The sequence below is a fragment of the Etheostoma cragini genome, chromosome 9 (genome assembly GCF_013103735.1).
Source record: "Etheostoma cragini isolate CJK2018 chromosome 9, CSU_Ecrag_1.0, whole genome shotgun sequence".
In the NCBI taxonomy this organism is placed as follows: Eukaryota; Metazoa; Chordata; class Actinopteri; order Perciformes; family Percidae; genus Etheostoma; species Etheostoma cragini.
Window position 1 is genome coordinate 19890887 of NC_048415.1, and position 21013 is coordinate 19911899.

A 21013-nucleotide genomic window follows, 5' to 3' on the forward strand; every position below is an offset into this window, starting at 1 on the left:
TATATAGAAAATAAATGAAAAGTAAAAGAGAAAAATGTGTGTATATAAATATGTGTATGAATATATACATTTTTTTTCTTCTATTTGCACCTCTGGTTTTGAATTTTTTTTAATTATACATACTGGCTATGTAACTGTACTTTGTTAAGAAAAAAACAACAACAAAAAACAACCCACAATCAACATGGCAACCCTGACTTCTGAAAGTCAAACTCCCACGGATGCATTGCAAACTCCGCGGCCAACCAAAAAGCCCAACATCAGACAGAAGGCGTGTCCTGTAAGATACAGCTGACATCCTTTGGTTTATTGCACAGGTTGTCCCGAACAGGGTGGATAGTATCTTTCATAAAGAAAAGATTTAGACCGCTGAATGAAACGAGCTCACAACGTTTCGTTTTTCTAAGGAAGAGTTCAAGTATAACAACACATTTGAAACTCTAATGCTATTGCATTATGTTCCAAGGCGCTTTACTGTGCGAAACAACGACAACGTGCAACGCAGATAGTAAAAACAAACGCCTCCACCGGTGAGCAGAAACTTGCCTTTGACCAATCAGCGACGGTTATTGATGCAAGTGACACACTCCCGCCAATTCCGACAAGGGAGCGCGAGGCAGGCAGCGGGGTAAACCGGAGTATGTGGGAGATGCGGAAAGAGAATGCGTTATGTTTTATGTGAAATAAATAAGAAATACATGTCGTTTAAATAACAGCATACTTTTTTTGTTCGTTATTGTGGCATTGTCGCAACCTGTACCGTTGTTTTAACGTAGAATATTCGCAAACTAGAGGAGCCCCGGCTTAGTGGTTGGGATGTTGGCGGCGGAAAACCACCCCTCTCTGGACGGACATCTGGCAGCATCGACTCCCCGCAGAAGAGGTAACTTTAATACTTATGCCATTGTTAGCAAGCTGTCTGTAGATGGTTCTATCAACTTGCCTAATTGTCTATTGTTATATTACGGACGCAGTGTAGTTTAAACTACAAGTTAGTGTCCACAAAAGAATGACAAAGACAAATGTCTGCTGCTTAACGTTAAGTTTTGCCACCTCGTTTTCCTACCGACATCAGTCAACGTTAGCTAGCTAACTTAGTGACATTGTTTTTAGGCAAACGTTAACTAATTAATATTAAATCAGCTCTAACTTTCCAAACATTACAGCTAGCTATGTACAGCTAACTTGCTGTCCTGGCTTGCTAATGTTATCATGTTACCAACGGTAGCTAAGTCAAATGAGACACACTAACGTTATGTTAAGGTAGCTTAGTCCTGAAAATACCATGGCTTTTCCTTTCACAAGGCTGTGACCTTAACATTAAGTTACGGTTAGAGAGACGTTAGCTTGTTGGCCTAGCGTTAGTGGCAAACTTGGCTACACGACTTGCTTGCTCTGTTAACGTACCGTTGCTATGTCATTGCTATTGCCCATAGGCTCTGCCCCGAGAGCTGTCTAGCAGTAGCTCATTTTGTTAGGTTAGCAGACAAGCTAGTCGCATTAGCATTGGTGAGTTGGTTAACAGTAGCACCTCACATGAAAGCTGTTTTCTGAGGTTGAACTCCTGAGCTGCTCTGTTGTCTTAGTATTTTCACAGACCCACGTTTCTTGTGGTTTTAGTAACTTATCGTAAATGCAACAATTCTCCCCAGTGCGAAGTTTTAAGTATTGTTGTCGGGCATGCGTCCATTGCCTGACAGCCACATAAAGTGTGTGCTCTGCGGACTCGACCGGGCCTACAGCACCTACTCACACAATGGTTGGCGGGAGAGCAAACCAAACAACTATTAAATGTGTTGTAACACTGTAACGTTAGTACACCGACGTTACAAACTAATGTGACATTTAATGCAACACATTAACCAATAACACTCTCTGTGCGTTGATGCTTTTCGATAGACTTTCACATCAATACAGGGTCATTGCTAGATATACAATGGCATGGCGTTATTAAAGTAGTAAACTAATATCGGGTTGCTGTAAGCGGAGTCTTAACCGTTGAAAGTGTCTTTGTTGTTAATGCATTAACTGTGTGCTCCGGGCCTGGGTTGTTGCTATTTTGAAGACAATAATTAAAATGAGTTGTAAACTAAAAGCTTAATTTACAGTGGTTGTTATTTTTAGTCATCCTTTTGTGTTTTTATCACCTACAAACCAACTTCATTTGTTATCAGTTCCACAGTTGTCAAGTCTTGTTATTGATGGATTTGCTTTGACCAGTATAACAACTATTCAGACATTATTCCAAATGTTAATGGTCGATATTTTGTAGTGAAGTTTTGGCTTAAAGTATTATTTTATGATTGTATTTATTCTTTTCAGGCATGGATTGTAAGTCAAGTAAGAATGCTAACAAGAAACTTATCCAAGGTAAATATGTTTAATTTTTGACCCTCAAATGATCTTGATAATTTTAACACTGTCCATTTCTTACATAACTTACATCTACATTGCCTGTTAATGATTGCTGAACCTTCTCATATGGTTATAGTTGCCCTCTACAGCAATGAGACCTAGATTTATAAACCCTTCAAATCTGTATTGTCACTAACATTATGATAAATGAACACGTTCATTAACTTTTTACAAATATTTTTAATTTTGATACTCTCAGATCGTATTTTGATGAACATCTTTGTGACAGACCCATCATCTGTTCTTCATTATTTAGACAGATACAACACAACAGCCATTGTATTGAAACAGTTTGGTATTTGCTTTTCCTTCAGCTCGTCTACCGTTCAAGCGCCTGAACTCTGAACCTCAAGAGAACCAGCTGCCCAAACGCCCCTGTGCACATGCCTGCCCTGAACCAGGAGTCTCAGACAGGGAGAATGATTCCTCTGCACTCCCTGTTCACAATGGACCACCCTTGGTTAATGGTCGCGGTCCCCTAGATGGTTTCCTGAGCCGTAGGCGCCCTGGCCCATCAGATGTGAACATGATTATAGATCTGACTGAAGACAACACTTTGTCTCCCGTAAAGGGCCTTGTGCCACCTACTCCAGCCTCTCCCTGTCTCCCAACAAAAGACAAGCATCAAGGACAAGACAAAACTACATCTTTTGGGAAATCCAGCAACCTTGATCACACTTCTGAAAGAGACACTTCAGACTGCACAGCAGACAGCGAAGATGAGGAAGAAGATTTGGAGGAAGAAGATGGTAATCAGACGGCATCTATTTCACTGCTTGATACAACACAGGATTCTGAAAGTGAGCCAGAGGAGCAGGATGAGTCGGAGAATGTTTCCAGTTTAGGAAACAGGTCTATGCTGTCAGCTTCATCTCTCAGCTCCACATGTGAAAGCTCACCAGAGAAGCCCAAGACTGATGACCCTACACCTACTAGTACACCTACAGTATGTACTTCTCCCATTGCTTGCTTTTGTGTAGTATTAATTGATACAAAATCACACATTTATCAGTATTCCTAAAAGTTTGGTAATGTATCTGGATACATCACACAAAAACAAATGGTTTATCCCAAATTACCACATGGTAATACAAAATATGATGGAAGTAGTAGTTTTTAAATGATAAGCTCTTATTGGTTTAGTAATTCGAGATCTTTGATGGTAGCATTTCCTTTCTACTATTAATAACATAATTTGTTTGCTATAATGCACACATTTTAATCAATGATAAGGCTTGATAACATATTGTCAAACACATTTGACAATGATTATCAGTTTTTAGTTTATAATTTTTCCCATCCACATAGGAGCCAAAGACCACCCCCAAGATACCATCAGATCAGAAACAGATCAAAAGACGCTCATTGAAGGTGGGACTTTGATATATACACTGCAAATTCTATTATTTTTAGGTGCCTGTTTATTAACATCGTTTTAAATGCAACCTGTTTTGTTGTGTGTTCTATTTCTTACACACTTTGTCATTTCGAAAAAGTTATTTGAAGAGAGAAACTGACGGAAATTTTGCTATTTATAGAGTTTACAAGAACAAGAGGAGAGACAACGGGAGAAAGAACGGCAGAAGGAAGAGGCTAAAGCTGCAAAAGAGAGAAAAAAAGAAGAGGCGCGCCGACTTAAGGATGAGCGAGAAAGGGAAAAACGTGAGAAGAAAGAAAAAGATGAGAGAGAGAAAAAAGAGAAAAAGGAGAAGGAGGAGAAGGAAAAGGCAGACAGGTTAAAAGCAAAAGAGGAGTTAAGGAAATCAAAGCTAGAGTGAGTAATGAATGGTTCATGTTACTCTTAAGTTGAGACATTTACATGTTTTCAGTACCATAAGTCAGAGTTGGTTAAAAATGCAGTTACATACACATAGTTTTTTTTATGCTAAGTGTTTTGCTTAAATTCGCTCCAGGGCAAAACTTGAAGAAAAGCGGAAAAAAGAAGAGGAGAAGCAAATTAAGGAAGAAGAAAAACGGTTGAAAGAAGAAAAGGATGTAAGTGTATGTAGTAGAACTAGGTAGAAGCTATGACTTTTGTGTTTCTGATTTGTAATGGACAATTTTTACTGAATAGCCTGTTAACCAATGTGTATCTGTTTACAGCGCCTTAAAGCTGAGAAAGCTGAAATTACACGTTTTCTGCAGAAGCCCAAGATCCAACAGGCTCCAAAGGTTAGTAGTTATCACACTTTATTATTTTCTTAAGTTTTGTTTTTCAGGTGGGTTTATCCCTCTTCAAACTGTTTTGTTCATAACTATAGTGCTCGTTGGAGCTTACTAATTATCAAAACATTAACATAACTTTTAGTGCATAATTATAATTAGCTTAAAGGTTCTTTGCTTGAGTTGCAACACATGCTGCTATCACTCCTACACCCTCCTTAACTAAAGATAGTCAATTTCACTGCAACTTTGCTGTTTCAGACACTTGCAGCAGCGTGTGGGAAGTTTGCACCATTTGAGATAAAAGAACACATGGCTCTGGCACCGCTGTGTCGAGTTCAGTGTGAGGACTCTGTTCTGGAGGAACTGGACCATTTTTTGTTGAACCCTGGGGAGAAATTGAATGGACTTAAAGACTGGATTGGGCAGGGACGTCGCAGCTCGGGACCCACCAAACCCAGAAAGATTAACTCACCAAGGTAAAACTGGCAATAGTGGCAATTCTTTTTGTGCACTCTGTTTTTTCAATGACCAGTTTTGGTTTTCTTTTTTTTCAAATTTGTTTAGAAAAATTATTTGTATTATAACTATTAGGAAATATCAGTATGAGCTGAATCAAATTACCATCAAAATAATAAGGCAGACAAACATTTAGGGATCCACTGATTCAATTTCTTTTCTTAAAAAGCTCTTTTCCACCTGATTTAAAATCCGCTGTTGTGCGGAGATGATGAACATCCATCTAACATGTGTTAGTGTTAGGCTGTAACCCTTTTTTATAATGTTTTTACTACAACTGCAGACGTCCATACACTATCTTGTTATGCAAAGTTTGACTATAATAGATTTTCTTTTTTTTTAATTGGCAAGCAAATTTATTTTCATAGTACCTCAACAACAGGGAATGCAAAGTGGTTTATAGACGACACAACGGAAGTGCAATTCTGCATTCGCTGTCATCTGTGTATCCATAAGACAGGCAGAAAAGGCTTTACTGAATGTAACCAAATATTTAATAAATCTCTACTAGGCCTGCACGATTTGGGGAAAAATATAAATTATGATTTTTAAGTAAATAAATGTTTTTGCTTAGGATTGATATCACGATTCTCTGCCACGATTTTTTTGACCATGACAAACCAAAACAGATTGGCAGTAACAAACCAAGGTTATTATAGTTTTGCAAATTTCAGTAGTTTTTATTTTTATTTTGTGACTTTTTGTTTTCAAATTCAGTTCAATTAGTTTTACTTAGTTTTGAAAGTGGGTTTGCTAGTTTATTTTTTATTTTTTTTAAATGCTTAGTTTTAGTTTTTTTTTATTAGTTTTAGTCTTTTTGTAATATGTGTTATTTTTCAAGGGGATTCAACAAGGTCAGAAAAAGTATTGTGTAATAATAACTCAACAAAAACATAATACAATTTTAGAAATATGTGTTCAACAATAACACCAGTACTACGTACATATGATGAGGAGCACAGATATGTAAACAGTCAACACAAGACGCCGCAGTAAGGGCAGAATGTGTTTGACGTGTTCCAGGAGAAAAACCTAATCAGTCAATGGACTAAAGAAGACCGACATCAACAGGTGTTTTGAAATTTGGTTTGAGTAAAGTCAATCGACTCACGCAGTTGTGTAGACATCACAGTATTAACCCACATTCCCTCTCGCTTTTGGTGTTCCTGCGTATTTACTAACCAGCTATTTTATACATTGACAGAGACGAAACTTAAGGTCATTTACTCGATACTTTTAACCAAACCAAACAGATTTGTTGGCACCTATAACAGATTGCTCATCATAACAAGCCTCTAAACACAAGAGGCCTCAATGAAGAGAAGGGAGAGCATTGCAGCGCTTGGGAGCACTAACTTATTTTATACAGTCTATCTTTAAAACTCACAGAAGAAACTAGTAGCGTTTGTGATGCATTCGGCTCGTAAAATTAAGTGTTAACCAAAGTCATTAAAGAAAATGTAATTTATTTAAAAATTAAATCGTGAACAGCGTGAATCGAGATCGCGATTCAATAACTAATAATCGTGCAGGCCCAATCTCTACACGAAACCACTAAACCTGCACAGTATGCACAACTGTCTTTTTGTCCTCACAAACATAAACCAATATGATAAACACCATAGCTTCTCTATAGTCGTTAGATCTGACATCATTCCTCCTTTTTCTCAGCTGTTTTCATTTATCAATCTTTGTTAATCCTTTTATAAAATATCTGTTTTCTCAGTGAGTGTATAACAGTAGAAGGGCCACCAGATGGTGTGCCAGATCGTAAACGTTATGGATCCATGAAGCTTCTGCAGTTCCATTCAAACTACCGTCCAGCCTACTGGGGCACCTGGAGTAAGAAGAGTTTACACATTTCACCTCGCTGCCCCATCAGACAAGACAAGGTAAAACTATTTTGAAAGTTTACTAGTCCCCTGTCAAGAGATTCAAACTGTTCTAAACATAACCTACTTTTTTAAAGATGGATGAAATAGATTATATTGACATGTATTTAAATGTAACACAAAAGTCTGTATCAATTGAACCCAGATTACATAGCTAATTAATTCCTTTAGATTTGGGCGTGAATTTTTTAAACTTTTTCCAAGTATTGTATTTGCATAGCTGTGACACTAATCACTGTGTTCTGTCACCACAGGATTTGTTAGACTATGAGGTAGACAGTGATGAAGAATGGGAGGAAGAAGAACCAGGAGAATCCCTGTCACATAGTGAAGGGGTGAGTTTTATTGAAGGGTCAAAACGCATATATTGTAGTGTAAAACCCATGCAGTAACCTCTGTGTACACTTGCATCTACAAATGGTATGTTGTCAGCACTATTGCCAACCAAAGCATACACTTTTAGATTTCCCATGTCTCAGGCTGCCATCGATTTCCATTTCTATCAATACACGAAAATCAACTTATAAGCAGTGACCATTTTATAGAATAACCAATTGGCAAACATGCATATTTAAGGACTGAGAGGATTTGGTTGGTCCATTGAAAAATGTGCTATTTGACTGCTGACTCTACAATTTTTAACACATCAAAACCGACAAAGAGTTTATTAAAACAGTCCCTGGTTGCATCTGCACGAAATGCTAATGTAATGTGGACAACAAAAAACCTAAAATAAAACAGGCAATTAAATGTTCTCTGATGGGTGCTGATGTGAATTTTGAATTACTTAAAAAATGCAAAAAGATTGGAATACTCTTTAAAAGCTTTGTAAAAGTTTTGAGTTTGAATTGGTACCTCAAAGTGCTTTCACTTTAAGTATAGCTGACCTTTGTTAGTGAATCTGCATTACACCAAGTAGTCAAATGAAGTGTGATGTCTGAATAATTAAAGCATTTCGTTAAGAATTTTAAGAGTATTAACCAATATTCTAAAAGCCAATTGCCTTCCATGTTTTTGTTTAACTTGTGCAGGCTTCAAATTACACACTGTTGCAGTGTCATATTTATCTTGCATCTTCCCAACAAGGAAATTGGTATGAGATAAAAGACTTAACTAATCCATTTCAGGAAGACGAGGAGGAAGGAGGTGAAGATGATGATGATGACGACGGCTTCTTTGTTCCTCATGGCTACCTTTCAGATGATGAGGGGGCTCTAGAAGAAGAGGTATGAAGGGAGCTGCTATACTGGTTGTTTTTCCTTTAACAACATTCCATTATAACCCTTCAGCATATTGTAATTTGAATGTTCCGACAGAAAACTAGTTTACAGGCTTTAGAAAATCTAAGATCAGAGAGAGTTAGGGCTGGGCCATGTGATAATAGTTACAGCAGTCTGGTAAGTTCATAAAATTGCATAACTTTACTGTAATGCATCCTTTAAAACCAGGTAAAGACACCACTTATGCCATATTACGATAACCAAAATGTAAGACAGTATCTAGTCTCAGATCACACAATTGATACATCAATATATTTCCCAGCTCTAGAGAGAGCGACACTTTAATCTAACAGACTGGAATTTTCTCATTTCAAAATATTTTTTGTATGTTTGGTTTCTTGTTTGCACCACTATTAATACACATTCAACCTTCCAGGAGGGTGGTGACCTGGAGAAGCAGAAACTACGTCAGAAAGTGAAAGCAAGGGAGTGGGATGAGCTGATGTCCACCAAGAAGAAGATGAAAGTGCTGGACCCGGTGGTGAGGGGCTGCGTCTGGGAGGGAGAGGGACCTGGTCTGCAGCTCTTCCAGCCTTTTGCTCTGTGTCTGGTTGAGCCTTTACCCAAGGCAGACACCAGCCCCAGCCCAGAGGAGCTGTCACGGAAGTGTCAGAGAGAAGCACAATGTAAGTGTGTGTGACATGATTCACTTTGATTCAAGTTGGAAAAACTTTCTTTAGGTGATGATCCAGTGGGGAGTTGTGTGAACAGTGTTGTTGGGCTGTGAATGCTTGAGTGAATACCTCACATATCTCAGTATGTATATTGAGTATATGACAAGACATTTTTATCCAGTTCACATTGTCTTGAAAATGTTAATGGGTTTGTCTTGATGTGTGTTATCTGAATTGGAGGTATCTTATAGTGATTTCTTCAGAAATCCTGTGTAATATGGAGCTACAAATTTCAAAGATGTGTACTATCGTTACACAAGTGTATGCCTAAATAGTGAGATGGTGGATTGATCATCCAATGTTGGTAGTGGAATGGGGGTGCTAAAGTACGAGACACTGATTCAATAACCACAACCTACCTATGACTATTACAATCATTTAACACTATTATCATTACATAATATTTCTACTTAAACAACTCTCATGGGCCTTTTACTACTTTGTATAGTTTGTTAGTTGTTTAGAGTTTCTATCAGTTACTTTAATGTTTTTTTATTTATGAGCTAATAATGCATTCAATAAACCTCTAATGCTATTTCTACCACAGTACTCGGCCAGCTGCTGCCTCTGCTGCACGGTAACCTCAACAGCAGCAAAGTGATCATCACTGAGTTTCAGGAGTTTTGTCGTCAGCAGACCACCTCCTCGTCATCAGCTCCAGAACTATCCAGCCCTCAGAGCCCAGCAGAAAGCATCCCCACCAGGTGAAGCCAAAATATTTAGTGATAACAATTTTCTGTCTAAATTGATCTACCCCCCCCCCAAAAAAAAAAAAAAAAACTATTCATCTCTTACTCTGTTATTCATCAATTACTGCAGCGGCCCGGGTTCGGGTCCACCCTGCGGCCCTTTGTCGCCTGTCATCCCCAATCTCTTCCCCTTTCATGTCTATCCATTCTAAATAGGGGGAAAAGCCCAAAGAAATAATCTTAAAAAAAATACATATACAGTGAACCCCCTTTTATCACGGGGGTTACGTTCCAAGAAGAACCCGTGATAGGCAAAATCTGTGAAGTAATGTGCTGTATTTATATAGTGCTTTTCCAGTCTTAACAACTCCTCAAAGCGCTTTTACATCTACAGGAAACATTCACGATTCACACACATTCATACACTGGCCGGGGCTGCCGTACAAGGTGCCACCTGCTCATCAGATAAACATTCACACACATTCACACTCCGATGCGCAGCACCGGGGGCAACTCAGGGTTCAGTGTCTTGCCCAAGGACACTTCGACAATGACTTCAGGGGCGGGGATCGAACCACCAACCTTCCGATTGGCAGGCAACCGCTCTACCACTGAGCCACAGCCGCCGAAGTAGTAACCTTTATTTTTTTTACAATTATTATACGATGAAAAACCCCACAATACACTGAAACCAAAGAACAAAACCTTTTGTACAGGCCCAAGCATTTACAACAAATAAAAGTACTGTATAAATGTTTTTTTTTTTTTACAAATAACTACTGTAAAATAATGATTTTAATCATCGATACGAACTGAAGGCTTCAAATGTTGGAGATCAGCACCGCAACCGCAGTCATTGGATTAGAACGGGAGAAAATGAAAAATGATTATGAAAAAAAATACAAAGTACTGGAGGAAAAATAGTGACTTGCGTGTATTTCACTGCTCTTCAGACTGAGCCGCTGCGTCCTGACTCCGCTCTGTGGCGTTTTTTTCTTCTTAAACCGCGGTGCAGGTGTGTTTTTTTTGAGAGAAGAACACAGTTATTGGTAGCTGTTGTTGCTCTTTTTTTCTTCTGGGTAAAAATCCGTGAACCAGCGAGATCGTGAAAGGTGAACTGCGATATAGCGAGGGTTCACTGTATTATAATAATAATAATAATAATAATAATAATTATTATTCATTAATTACTGCCTAAAACAACCAGGGGGTGATGTCACTGACGCCATGTCCATTATTTCTATGGACATTTCCCTTTCATCAGAATACAGGTGAAGCGCCTTATCAAGAGCAATGCAGTTTATGAGAAGCGTTCAACCTACAGACGCTGCTGCTGGTATGTGCACACAGAGGTCCTGTCCCGTTTTGGGCAGGAGGCGCTACCTGTGCCCTGCCAGTGGACCTACCTCACCACAGGAGCTCGAGAAGAGTCCCGTGAAGAACCCCAGGCAGCCACAGGCTCTCAGGGAAACTCTCCCACTACGCCACAGACCTCCTCCACCACGGCTTCATCCTCCAACAAAAGAAAAAGCACAGGCAGCATGTCAATCACCAAGTTCATGAAGAAATGTACTGACTCTGAGCAGGTAGAGAAACACACTTCCAACATGTTTTAAAATTACCATGCAGACTTTACTGCCATATTTCTGTTCTGTTATTTATTTTTTAATGTTGTCTTTTTTAATGTTTTTTTTTTAAGACTATCATCTCATGGAAACATGCGTTTCACATGCTGATTGTAGCCTATTGTGATCTCAAATGGTCTTAAATCCCTGTATTTGCCAGATGGAAGTAACAGAGGCAGATGGTTTTCAAGCTGACACTGAGGAAGACGACGAAGAAGACTGTGTCATCATCGCCACAGAGAATAGTGAGTAAAGGACGAATAAAAAGCTGATTGTCAACTTGCAACTCAAACAACATTTTTGCATGGTCCTTGTTTTTAAGACTCATATTACTATTATTACCAGCTAGATGCATACAAAAAAATTTGACATATGTTCCGAATACAGATATGTTTGTGTTGCCAACACTTTGAATAGTTACTCATTCACTTTTTTACTGGGAGTTAAGCTGGATGTATGCTTCATGTATACATCTCTGAACATGCAGAGAAAATGGTGTTGTGGTTAACTTTAGGTCGAGGAGGAGCCAATGTGCACTTCCTAAATCTCAAAAATGTGTTGGGTTGACTTTCATGTCTATTAAGCATGCATGTATGTGGTTAATCCACCTTCTGACAGGAGGTGGGCTCAAAACACAGGGAAAAAAATAAAAGAATGTTATAGTAGTGAGTAATGAAGAGTATAAGTATAAAACAAATAACCAAAGTTATTACTTTAGTTTCTAAAGCCACATAACCTCACCGCACAACCCCTTGTGCACATTCACCTAAGGATGTTCCACTCATTAGACAAGGGGATTGATACCAGTCATGTATTTTTCAATAGCATAGCTGAAGGCAATTAGCCTAACTTTGTACAAGGACTGGGAGACTGTCTAAAGTAAAAGTAAAATAATTTAAAAAATCTGCCTACCGTCACATCTTAAGTGTACTTGTTGCAGAGTATCTTTGGCACTAATTGCCCCTGCAAGCCTTTTATTAATGTACAGATACAACGGCAGTAGTCAGATTCCAGTTAAAAAACAAATTTGGCTATGGTTCCCTGTGTTTTAGGCACCTGCCTCATTCATTAACAAGCTCTTGATAGTATTCAGTTTAAAATTATTTGTCATTATTTAATTGAAGACTAATTAATTATTACTCTTACTATTATTTTAGTCCCAACGAGAAAGAACTCCTCCAGCAAGGGAGACTGTCTGATGGAGGTGACCCCCTCTGATACAGCTGCTCTCCCTGTGGCCTGCGCTGCTCCTACACTCGCCACTGCCTGAGGACAGGATAGGCCGTCTCCTCTCACCAAGCTACCCCGTTATCCTCGTAAATGTCTCCTTCCTGATTCTGAACTCTGTGTCCAAGACAGAATCAAGTCTTTAATCGAGATGGATCAGCAAAACAGCACACTCTGGTACAGGCAACTCACAGCTGGTGGCCTCTGCTCAGTATTATGAGTTCCTTCTCACCTTCTTATTTTTTTTAAAGGAGTCTGGAGTCATCTTGCCTGTAAAATGTAGTTGTGCGATCAGGAGTGTCTGACTTGATTATTGAGGGCAGTTTTGTCCATTGTTAAGTAACGATCCATCTGATTGATTTTTGCATAGAAGTTTCAGTCAGATGTGTTCAGCATGAGCCTCTTTAAAGTCTCTCAGGCACTGCTATAGCTGCAGCCGATTGGGTTGAACAGAGGGGAGAGCAGCATTTAAATGTCTAATGCCCATGAGAAGAAGCATCCATAAGATCAAAAACAGCATTATTTACGGTTCTTGAAATGTTGAATATATGACATTATTGGATATCTTCTAGTCTAAATGTATATAGTTTACCAGAATTAAGAGTAAGGAAATGAGAGGCTGGAATGATCCCTGTATTTCCCTTTGATTTCAATGGGTGCATTTATTCTGCAATTTCTAACTTGGACAACTCACTGGAGTAGTTGCTAGAGCTGTACTTGTACAGTTAGGTCCGGTGTCACAATGTTTTATAAATATGTATTTTCAGATTTTTTTTTTTTTTTCAAGAATACTTGAACAGGATAAATTCATTAAACATGAATAAAAGTGCCGCACTTTTATATTCTACTCATTCCTTTTATTATTTAAGAATATAGGAGATGCTGTAATGCCTTAGGTGAAAATAACAGTGACTGCTCAACAGTAGGCCTAATAAAGTTGTTTTGTTTTTTACCCCAATCAAAGAATGTCAATCAAGAAGTATTCAACCTTTTGAAGTCAATATTTAGTAAAGGGATCTTGCAATTTGTCCTTTGCTACCAAGTAAAGGACATATACAGTAAATAGATATTGAGATAGATAGATATAGATAAATATCTCAATTGATTTGGGATATGAATGGTTAGCTTTAGTCTTTTTAAGGTCCTGGCCAGGTGAGGCAGGGCCGCTACCCGTGTGTTCCTGCTGACGTATAGAGTAACAACAAACTGCTTTAATCTTAGAAAAGCTCAAATTTGGTCTAATTATACAGTAAACCATTTTCCACAAAGACTTTGTGTTCCTTTTCAGATATTCGACCAAATTGATCAATCTTATTTTTTTACAAGTTGTCTTTTTTGTTCACTGGTAAGCAAGCTGCTGTTGATTCCCTGACCTAAAACAGTCAGATGGGGGTGAACTCTTTTAAAAATTCGTAGTGTATAATCACTCTGGTCCAGTATTTTTGTTTTAATTGAGTAGAAAGAAAAGCTCTCCACTACTGACACCTTGTTTAATTTGCAGGTGTTGAAGGGCTTTGTCTTCATAAAACATTTAAATACCCTAGAATACAAGGCATCTTTCAGTCTAAGGGCTATTTGCAGAAGTGAGCCTTGTAATGGATCTTGTATAGTCACTATGTTGTGTGTTAGTTGTAAAGCAGCTTTCCTTTAGGCAATGATTGAAGTGAAACACCAATTTGCATCATAATTCTTTTTATTAAACAAAAGTAATGATGCAAGCCATCTAATCACAGGCAGGTTAAAAAGCAACAGAACACATCTCCGACCATGTGGACAGATCACAACTGCTTACAATTTAATGCTGATAAACCATTTAAGCCCTTCCATTGAATACGTGGTGGGTGACCGGTGGACAGGCTAACGAGACGGTACAGAAGTGCAGAAATGTTGCTTATGGCTACCCTGGCCTCACAAAACACGTAAAATTATAACCCAGCAGTTGTGTTGCGTTTTTTTGGTGTGCCACTAATAGTACAGGTTTAAAGTGGTGACAATTGTTTCTACTGTTGAAACAAATGTAATATCTATTTGTCACGTGTTTGTGTACAACTCACTGGGGGTGTATTAAACAGATAAGCAATGAGAGGTAGGTCGTTGTCCTCTTAACCAACAACAAGCAACTATAATTAGCTTTTACAGATTTACCTGGTATAGGTTAATGTACAGCAAAACCACTACCAAAATACATGTATTAACCTTCAATGTTTTAACGGAAAGGGTAGATCTAAAACATTTAACTTGAACAATTATGGGATAAATTAAAACTCACAACTGTGATTTCTCATTGCATTCAATGAAGTGAAATGTATTCCCACCATGTTTGAAATATACACCCTTTTTTATCTCAAGGAAATGTGTTTGATACAAACAAATACAAGACTCAAGATGAATTAAAACTACTATTATGAAGACAACACGAGTCCACGCTGCAGACATGTAATCCATGCCTGCCTGCGTGCCAGAACAGGTTGGTTACATAAAGCTTATGGAGGGTTCCTCTGCAATTAGTAGTGTGGAGAAAGTATGTTTTTTTTGTTATTTTACATTTAGAGTATCTTTAGTGTTTTATAAAGTTTTAAATGATCCCAAAAAGCTGGTAACATACAAGAAAAATATTTTTTTATATAGAATCCACCCTCAACCCTGTCAACACATGACTGTTATGAACCTCCATTTTAAGTCATCATGTATGTTTCGGGTTTGTGCTCATACACATACGAATGTTGTACAACAGGGAGTGCAAGGCCACTGCAGAGCACAGGACGAACCAGACTAATATATCAAATCCAATCCATCAGTTGACTGAGAAAAATAAACACTGCTTAAACTTGAACATCGCTAAACAAAACTAATAGCATGTCAAGTCTTTTAAAATTAAGGAATCTAGGTGCTGAGACATCGATTCCATGTCCTCAACAGTATTTGACCAAATTTACTTGGCTTCATTACTTAGAATTTTTCTCTGCATTACTGTACAGCCAAACTGTTAATCCAACTGTTGTGGAAGCAATGTGGACAGTTTACTTTAAACAAGGGGACGAAGTGTCAACACAGCTAAAACCAGGTCTCTCAACATGCCACATGAGGTATACCTGACTGGCAGATTGTTGGTTCGTCTGTTGTCTACACAGCGTGTACATTCAGGATGCAGCACAAAGCACTTGTCCCTGGCTTTCTCCTTACATCTGTTAGTAGAGCTTCCTTCAGTACAGCGTGCTGCTGAAACTGTCTGCAGGGTGACGACATCGCCACGGCGAGAGAGAGAACGGGCTGCTCAGCAAAACAAGCGCATTAGGGTGAAGTTGTCCCCTAGTCTATTGTTGCTACTGACTTAAGTTAGCATTTGTAAAAAAAGAAGAAAAAAAAAAACTAGTCATTTGTAAGGGGCACGTCCACCCCAGTAGTAGTGCCAGCGGGGGGAGGTAGCAGGGAGAGTTCAGGGACAGAGGGCCTTCTCAGCTCAGGGTCCGAATGGTTTCCAACAGCTCTGGTTTGAGGAGGGCGGGGCTCTTTCCGCCTGCGGCTGCAATATCCGCCTGCACGGCTGCATCCCAGGCGAAGGTGAGCACAGCTGCAGGGACCTAAAAACACACAGGCACAATTTGACCTCAACTTCAGGAAACGGCAAAACAAATACCGGATTGTATAAAAGATGACAGCACACTTGCTATTGGGACTGCAACTCCCAATTATTTTCAATGATACTGAAATTAATCATTGCATTGCAGATTTGTCCAGGTCCGCATCGAGATGTAGCGACAAACCAAAAATGATTATGTCGCTTGTTGATTTTTCGTCCGCAACTTTAAAAAAAATGTTTTTGCATGTTGTCTGCTGTGTTCAAACTTCCATTTGAAATTCCTTTTTAAGAGCAGATACAATAAAAAGGGGAGTTCATACATATCTGACTTGAATTTGTTGATGAAAACCATATGTAGGAATATATAATAATATTTACGTGACGCGTCGTGATATTGAATTGATCCAAATCGTTCAATCCATCATCGTAATTACATCAAATAGTGGGACCAGTGGAGATTCACACCCCGACTGTTGATATTATGTTGGTTATTTGTGTTGTGACAGTTAATGCATTGTCTAGCACGAGGTACTAGAGCCCACATTTATTCAATATCAATTCTCATAGCATGGACGAGCAACAACAAATGGTTGGTTTTACTATTTAAAATATTTCAGTACAAACAGGCCCAAACAGTGCATTTGTTTGGGACTATTTCCAGCAGTGGATGAATACACATTTGGTGCTTTTTTGTGTGTTTACAGTATTAAGACAATGCATGAAGGATGTTCTTTAAAACATGCTCTGCGTTTTATCAGTGGAATGGTTTTGGTCTTTTCATTGAATTGGTTTACAGTAGAACAATAAAGAACATCACCAGCCAAACTATCTGTATCTTAGATGCGCTACTGCATTTAGGCCAGTTTCATGAGGACAATTGGTTTCCACTCACCAAATTACACTCTGCGAGAGCGACTTCTTCAGACTCTTGTAGTTTCTGACCTCCGGGAGCGATGAGCTCAAAGGGCTGCCAGCCGTCTACCAAGGACTCCCGTACAAACGCAAACAGCACAGGCAGCCGGTCCCACGCATAGAAGGTCCCTGGGGTGACACATCATCTTTACTGACTCACTTCCATTTTAATAGGGGCTAATCAGGTAGTCGATTCATTTTGTATTGATCTGAATGGATTTAAAAAAAAGAAAAGAGGTTCTTACCTTGTAGAATGCTTCCATCAGGCAGTCGGATCCTGAGCAGAGTGTAGTTGTATTTCCTTCTCTCCCTCTGCTCCTCTTTCTCCCTCATGGCTTTAGTGCGCAGCATGGCGTTCTTCTCCACCAGCTCACTCCTGGGAAACACACATACAAAACAAACAAGTCATTGAGTGCAGGTTGATGGTCAAAATTGATGGAAAAACACCACTAGACCACAGCCCGGAGAGGTGTGTGTGATGCATAGCACACCCACTGAGCACTGAAAAGGTCTACTATCATACAAATAGCGATTAACTATAATGGCCAATAACATCTGCTTTTGTCCTCTTGTGTATGTATGTGGTTGTTTTGTAACACCCTAGATCTGCTTGTGCAATGTTTAATAAGCACAATGATCAGGGTTAACCCCACATAGACAAAGAGCATGACTCAAACAAGAAAATGCAGATGTTAAGAATCAGATATGGGGGTTTACTAGTGCTGTCAAACAATTAAAATATTTAGTAGCAAATAGTGACAATTTTTTTTGGATTGGAATATGTTTTTTTTGGGGGGGGGGATTGATTTATTAATGTAGTTCTTATAACCTATTCTGTACCATCCATACCAAGGAGTCTGTACCTCTGCTGTTGCTCCCTCTTGAGCTCCTCCGCCGTCAGGTTGTAGAATTCTGGCGGCAGCTCGAAGCATTGGGCGTTGGGAGAGGATCTGAATGCTTGAGGCTGTCGGTCCAGCTGAGCTCTGACCGGCTCTCCTCTCTGGAGACGATCCCTCCTCTCCTTCATCAACTCCAGGGCGTCGGGGCTATGCTCTAGTAACACCAGGAACTCCTCTTCCTCCTCTGATCTCCAGCAAAAGCAAGCACAAATTGTACAATATTGCCAGGTTGACTGTTCAAAGGAGCTTTTGACTGTGACAATGGCCCGTTGATAAGGAACTAAATGTTTATTAATGTAGGCACATTTACCTTGACCCTCTACGGGAAGCATTACGCTTGTGAAGCCCACGGCCTCTAGGAATTCTCTGCTGCCCTCCACACAACGGACTTTCTCCTGAAATGAATTTTAAAAGAGGGAATGATATAAAAGAAGGCTTAAGCTTATACTCAAAGGGATGATGTCCACGGTACTGAGAGACCCCAGTTTCAAACTCACCTGGAACACCTTGTTGCTGAGTTTAATCTTCCTGTATTTCTCCTCTGTGGGATTCTTACATATATTCTCAATGTACCTGGTGACAAAACAATGACCAAACATGCAGTTACTGAAGATATTTGACAACAGCAGAAAAAATGTCAAAAATGGAAGTCAAAGTCAACATGATGATCAGCTACTACCAGGTGTCTTACTTGCTTATGATGTCCACAGCAGCCTTCACTTTCTCTCGGTCTTTGTTAAATGTGTGGATCATCATAACAGAGGCCTCGACTCTATCCTCCTCAAACCGCTGACAGTAAAAACAGACAACATGTTTTATCAACAGTACTTCCTAGAACAACATTCAGTCATATTCAGGGGAAGTTATTATGTTCCAAACACATTCTAATTCGAGCGAAAACCACAACAACAAGTGAGAATATCTTCAGACGTACCATCAAAATGGCCTCTTTAATGTGTACTTCTCTCTCACTCTTAGTTAGAGTTGCTCCAGTTAGCGGACATGTGAAATACACACCTGACACTGAGAGACAGGCGGGATCTTTCACTGGCACTTTGGCTCCCTGGAAAGAATGGTCAATCCCCAATATCGTGAGCTAAGCATACTCTTAATGATGCCATTTAAAAAACCTTGATTTAACCTAACAACTCACGGTGATACATACCTCTGCTGTATCTGCCTTTTCTTTGTCAGCCAGTGCAGCTGCCTCCAGTTCTCTTTTAACTACAAGTAAATACAGAAAATCATGCAATTATATGTCTTTTTAGTAACACTATAAGCAATCCAAAACTACATTGTTATTCTTTAAGGAAACTTTTTATATTGAACATAAAAAGTAACTTTTTACATAAAAACATACAGCTTTTACTGCAAGCAGCAAATTGGAAAAACCAAATAATCTGACGTGATCACATAGGCGGGCACTACTGACGATCTCAGACCATCGGGACCAGGGATTCACAGATGGGTTTAAAACAAAAACAAAGCCAGTAATCTAAGTTTTCCCAAAAGAGCAAAAACTAACACTGATAGGGGATTTCTACAAAACAGATTCAAGATCACAAATGTCTGTTTTATGGTGGTTATAACTGGCTTTAAAAGGAGACTACAGTAGTTTTTTGTACAATAAAAGAGAGCACACAACAATGATCTGACAAATAGTATCAGTCATAAAGCTATGAGGTTGACATATGAGGAAACTATCTAATTTTAATATTTTGACTGATATTGCAATTACGATAGGATTCACAATATTGGAGGGAATGATCGTTTTTGTATCATTATTCTCATTTTCACCAGAACTATTAACATTGAAAGATATTAAAATGAGTATAGTGTAATTTTTGTGGGGATCTGTATGAAACAAAGATCTTTTTTCTATAGACTGTAGGATAGGATTTGGTATGACAGGACACATATTTTGCTATTAACAAATATTGCACCTCCCCCAATTTGGATATTGCATAGGTCTACATTGCGATATCGGTACAATTCCGATTAATTGTGCAACCGTAGTTGACACTATTATTACTTTCTAAAACTGACACAGTTTTGTGGCATAAATGTAGGTTAGATGAGGGCTCACAACCCCAAACATTTTATGACAACTGCATGTAATAACACAAAACAACATTACTCAAAGCATACACACCCCGAGGCGGGGTGGAATTCAACTCATTTTGGGTTAACAATTGTTGGATTAGGGTTGTCTGTCTCACCCTGGTTCCTGATGGCGTCCTGAGAGGTGTAGACCTTCGGCCGCTGATGCTGCTCTATCCTGGCCAGGGCTGCGGCTCCAGCCATCTGGGACCCTTCACTGGGAGCATGGCGACTATTCTTGCTACTGGAGCTGCTCTGCACGACCTCGGGCTTGCTACTACAGTGTTAGGGAAACAGAAATGCGAAGTGAAGAGACATGTTGTGGCTCCAGTTAGGGCCTCATATCTTCGTCCCCAAATAGCCACAAATGTTGCTTAAAAACATACAAAATATGCGGGTTAGCTAACTAACGTTAGGCTATATAATGTGAAAACGGACGCCTACGTGAGTGATAGTCAGCAGTTCGGAGTAAAAATCCCTTTACGTTACTAAGAGCATTGGCTAAATACGATTTGTGTAGGGATTAACTGTTGTATACCCTGAAATTGGATGAGTGACGGTTATTAACTATATAATCCAGCTGCTAATGGTGGAAAACAGTAAACGTTAGCCCATTTACATTGTATGCTACTTTCACACACATAACGTTACAGTGATAATCACTGTCAACATTGTTTTAGGTAGCTTTACGACATGCTAACAGTGGCCAGCGGCTAGCTGTTTGCTAACCAAATTGTGCAGTCTTTAGACAGCTAGCTAGCTAGCATTGCGGCTTGCTCTAGCACTGTTGCAACGGTTAAAAGGGAAGTTTGTTATTTGCCTGGTATCTTCTGTTAGTTTCTTCCCAGGTCCCGCAGTTTTAAACTTAAGGTCTTTCTTAAAGCCATCGAATAACTTCTTCATTTCCGTTTGCTGTCACAGAACAACCTGATCGCAGAAACACAAATGGATGACGAGCACTGAGCTGGACCTTAGCTGGAGGGAGGGGGACCAAAACAAAATTCTGTCAGCTGACTGCTTCCGCATATATATCTTGTG

At 39.2% G+C, this 21013-nt stretch overlaps 2 protein-coding genes across 6 annotated transcripts; one reads left to right on the top strand and one right to left on the bottom strand.

Moving 5' to 3' along the window:
* Positions 1-577: 577 nt before the first annotated feature.
* On the top strand, positions 578-13324 carry chaf1a (chromatin assembly factor 1, subunit A (p150)). Of its 3 annotated transcripts, none has more exons than XM_034882276.1 (16): positions 578-883; positions 2323-2370; positions 2730-3355; positions 3724-3786; positions 3954-4189; positions 4329-4410; positions 4519-4587; positions 4840-5052; positions 6819-6989; positions 7244-7324; positions 8117-8215; positions 8646-8895; positions 9491-9647; positions 10897-11218; positions 11418-11502; positions 12415-13324. In XM_034882276.1, exons 1-16 carry the CDS (start codon positions 817-819, stop codon positions 12525-12527), a joined length of 2682 nt encoding a protein of 893 aa, XP_034738167.1. In that variant the 5' UTR covers positions 578-816; the 3' UTR covers positions 12528-13324. The 3 variants fall into 3 exon arrangements, with proteins under 3 accessions (XP_034738167.1, XP_034738166.1, XP_034738165.1); XM_034882275.1 differs by having other exon boundaries at positions 579-883; positions 2730-3361; positions 4840-5057; positions 6824-6989; XM_034882274.1 differs by having other exon boundaries at positions 580-883; positions 2730-3361.
* A 1463-nt stretch (positions 13325-14787) lies between these two features.
* ubxn6 (UBX domain protein 6) lies at positions 14788-21007 on the bottom strand. 3 transcript variants are annotated; one of them, XM_034882269.1, is made up of 12 exons: positions 20796-21007; positions 20095-20252; positions 19041-19099; positions 18810-18938; positions 18567-18664; positions 18373-18448; positions 18186-18270; positions 17840-18059; positions 17222-17352; positions 16957-17105; positions 15940-16065; positions 14788-15898 (listed from the first exon to the last, which is right to left on the bottom strand). In XM_034882269.1, the coding sequence occupies exons 1-11, from the start codon at positions 20876-20878 to the stop codon at positions 15940-15942; spliced, it is 1314 nt and encodes a 437-aa protein (XP_034738160.1). In that variant the 5' UTR covers positions 20879-21007; the 3' UTR covers positions 14788-15898. The 3 variants fall into 3 exon arrangements, with proteins under 3 accessions (XP_034738160.1, XP_034738159.1, XP_034738161.1); XM_034882268.1 differs by having other exon boundaries at positions 14788-16065; XM_034882270.1 differs by having other exon boundaries at positions 14788-16065; positions 20095-20249; positions 20796-20984.
* Between the last annotated feature and the right edge of the window lie 6 nt (positions 21008-21013).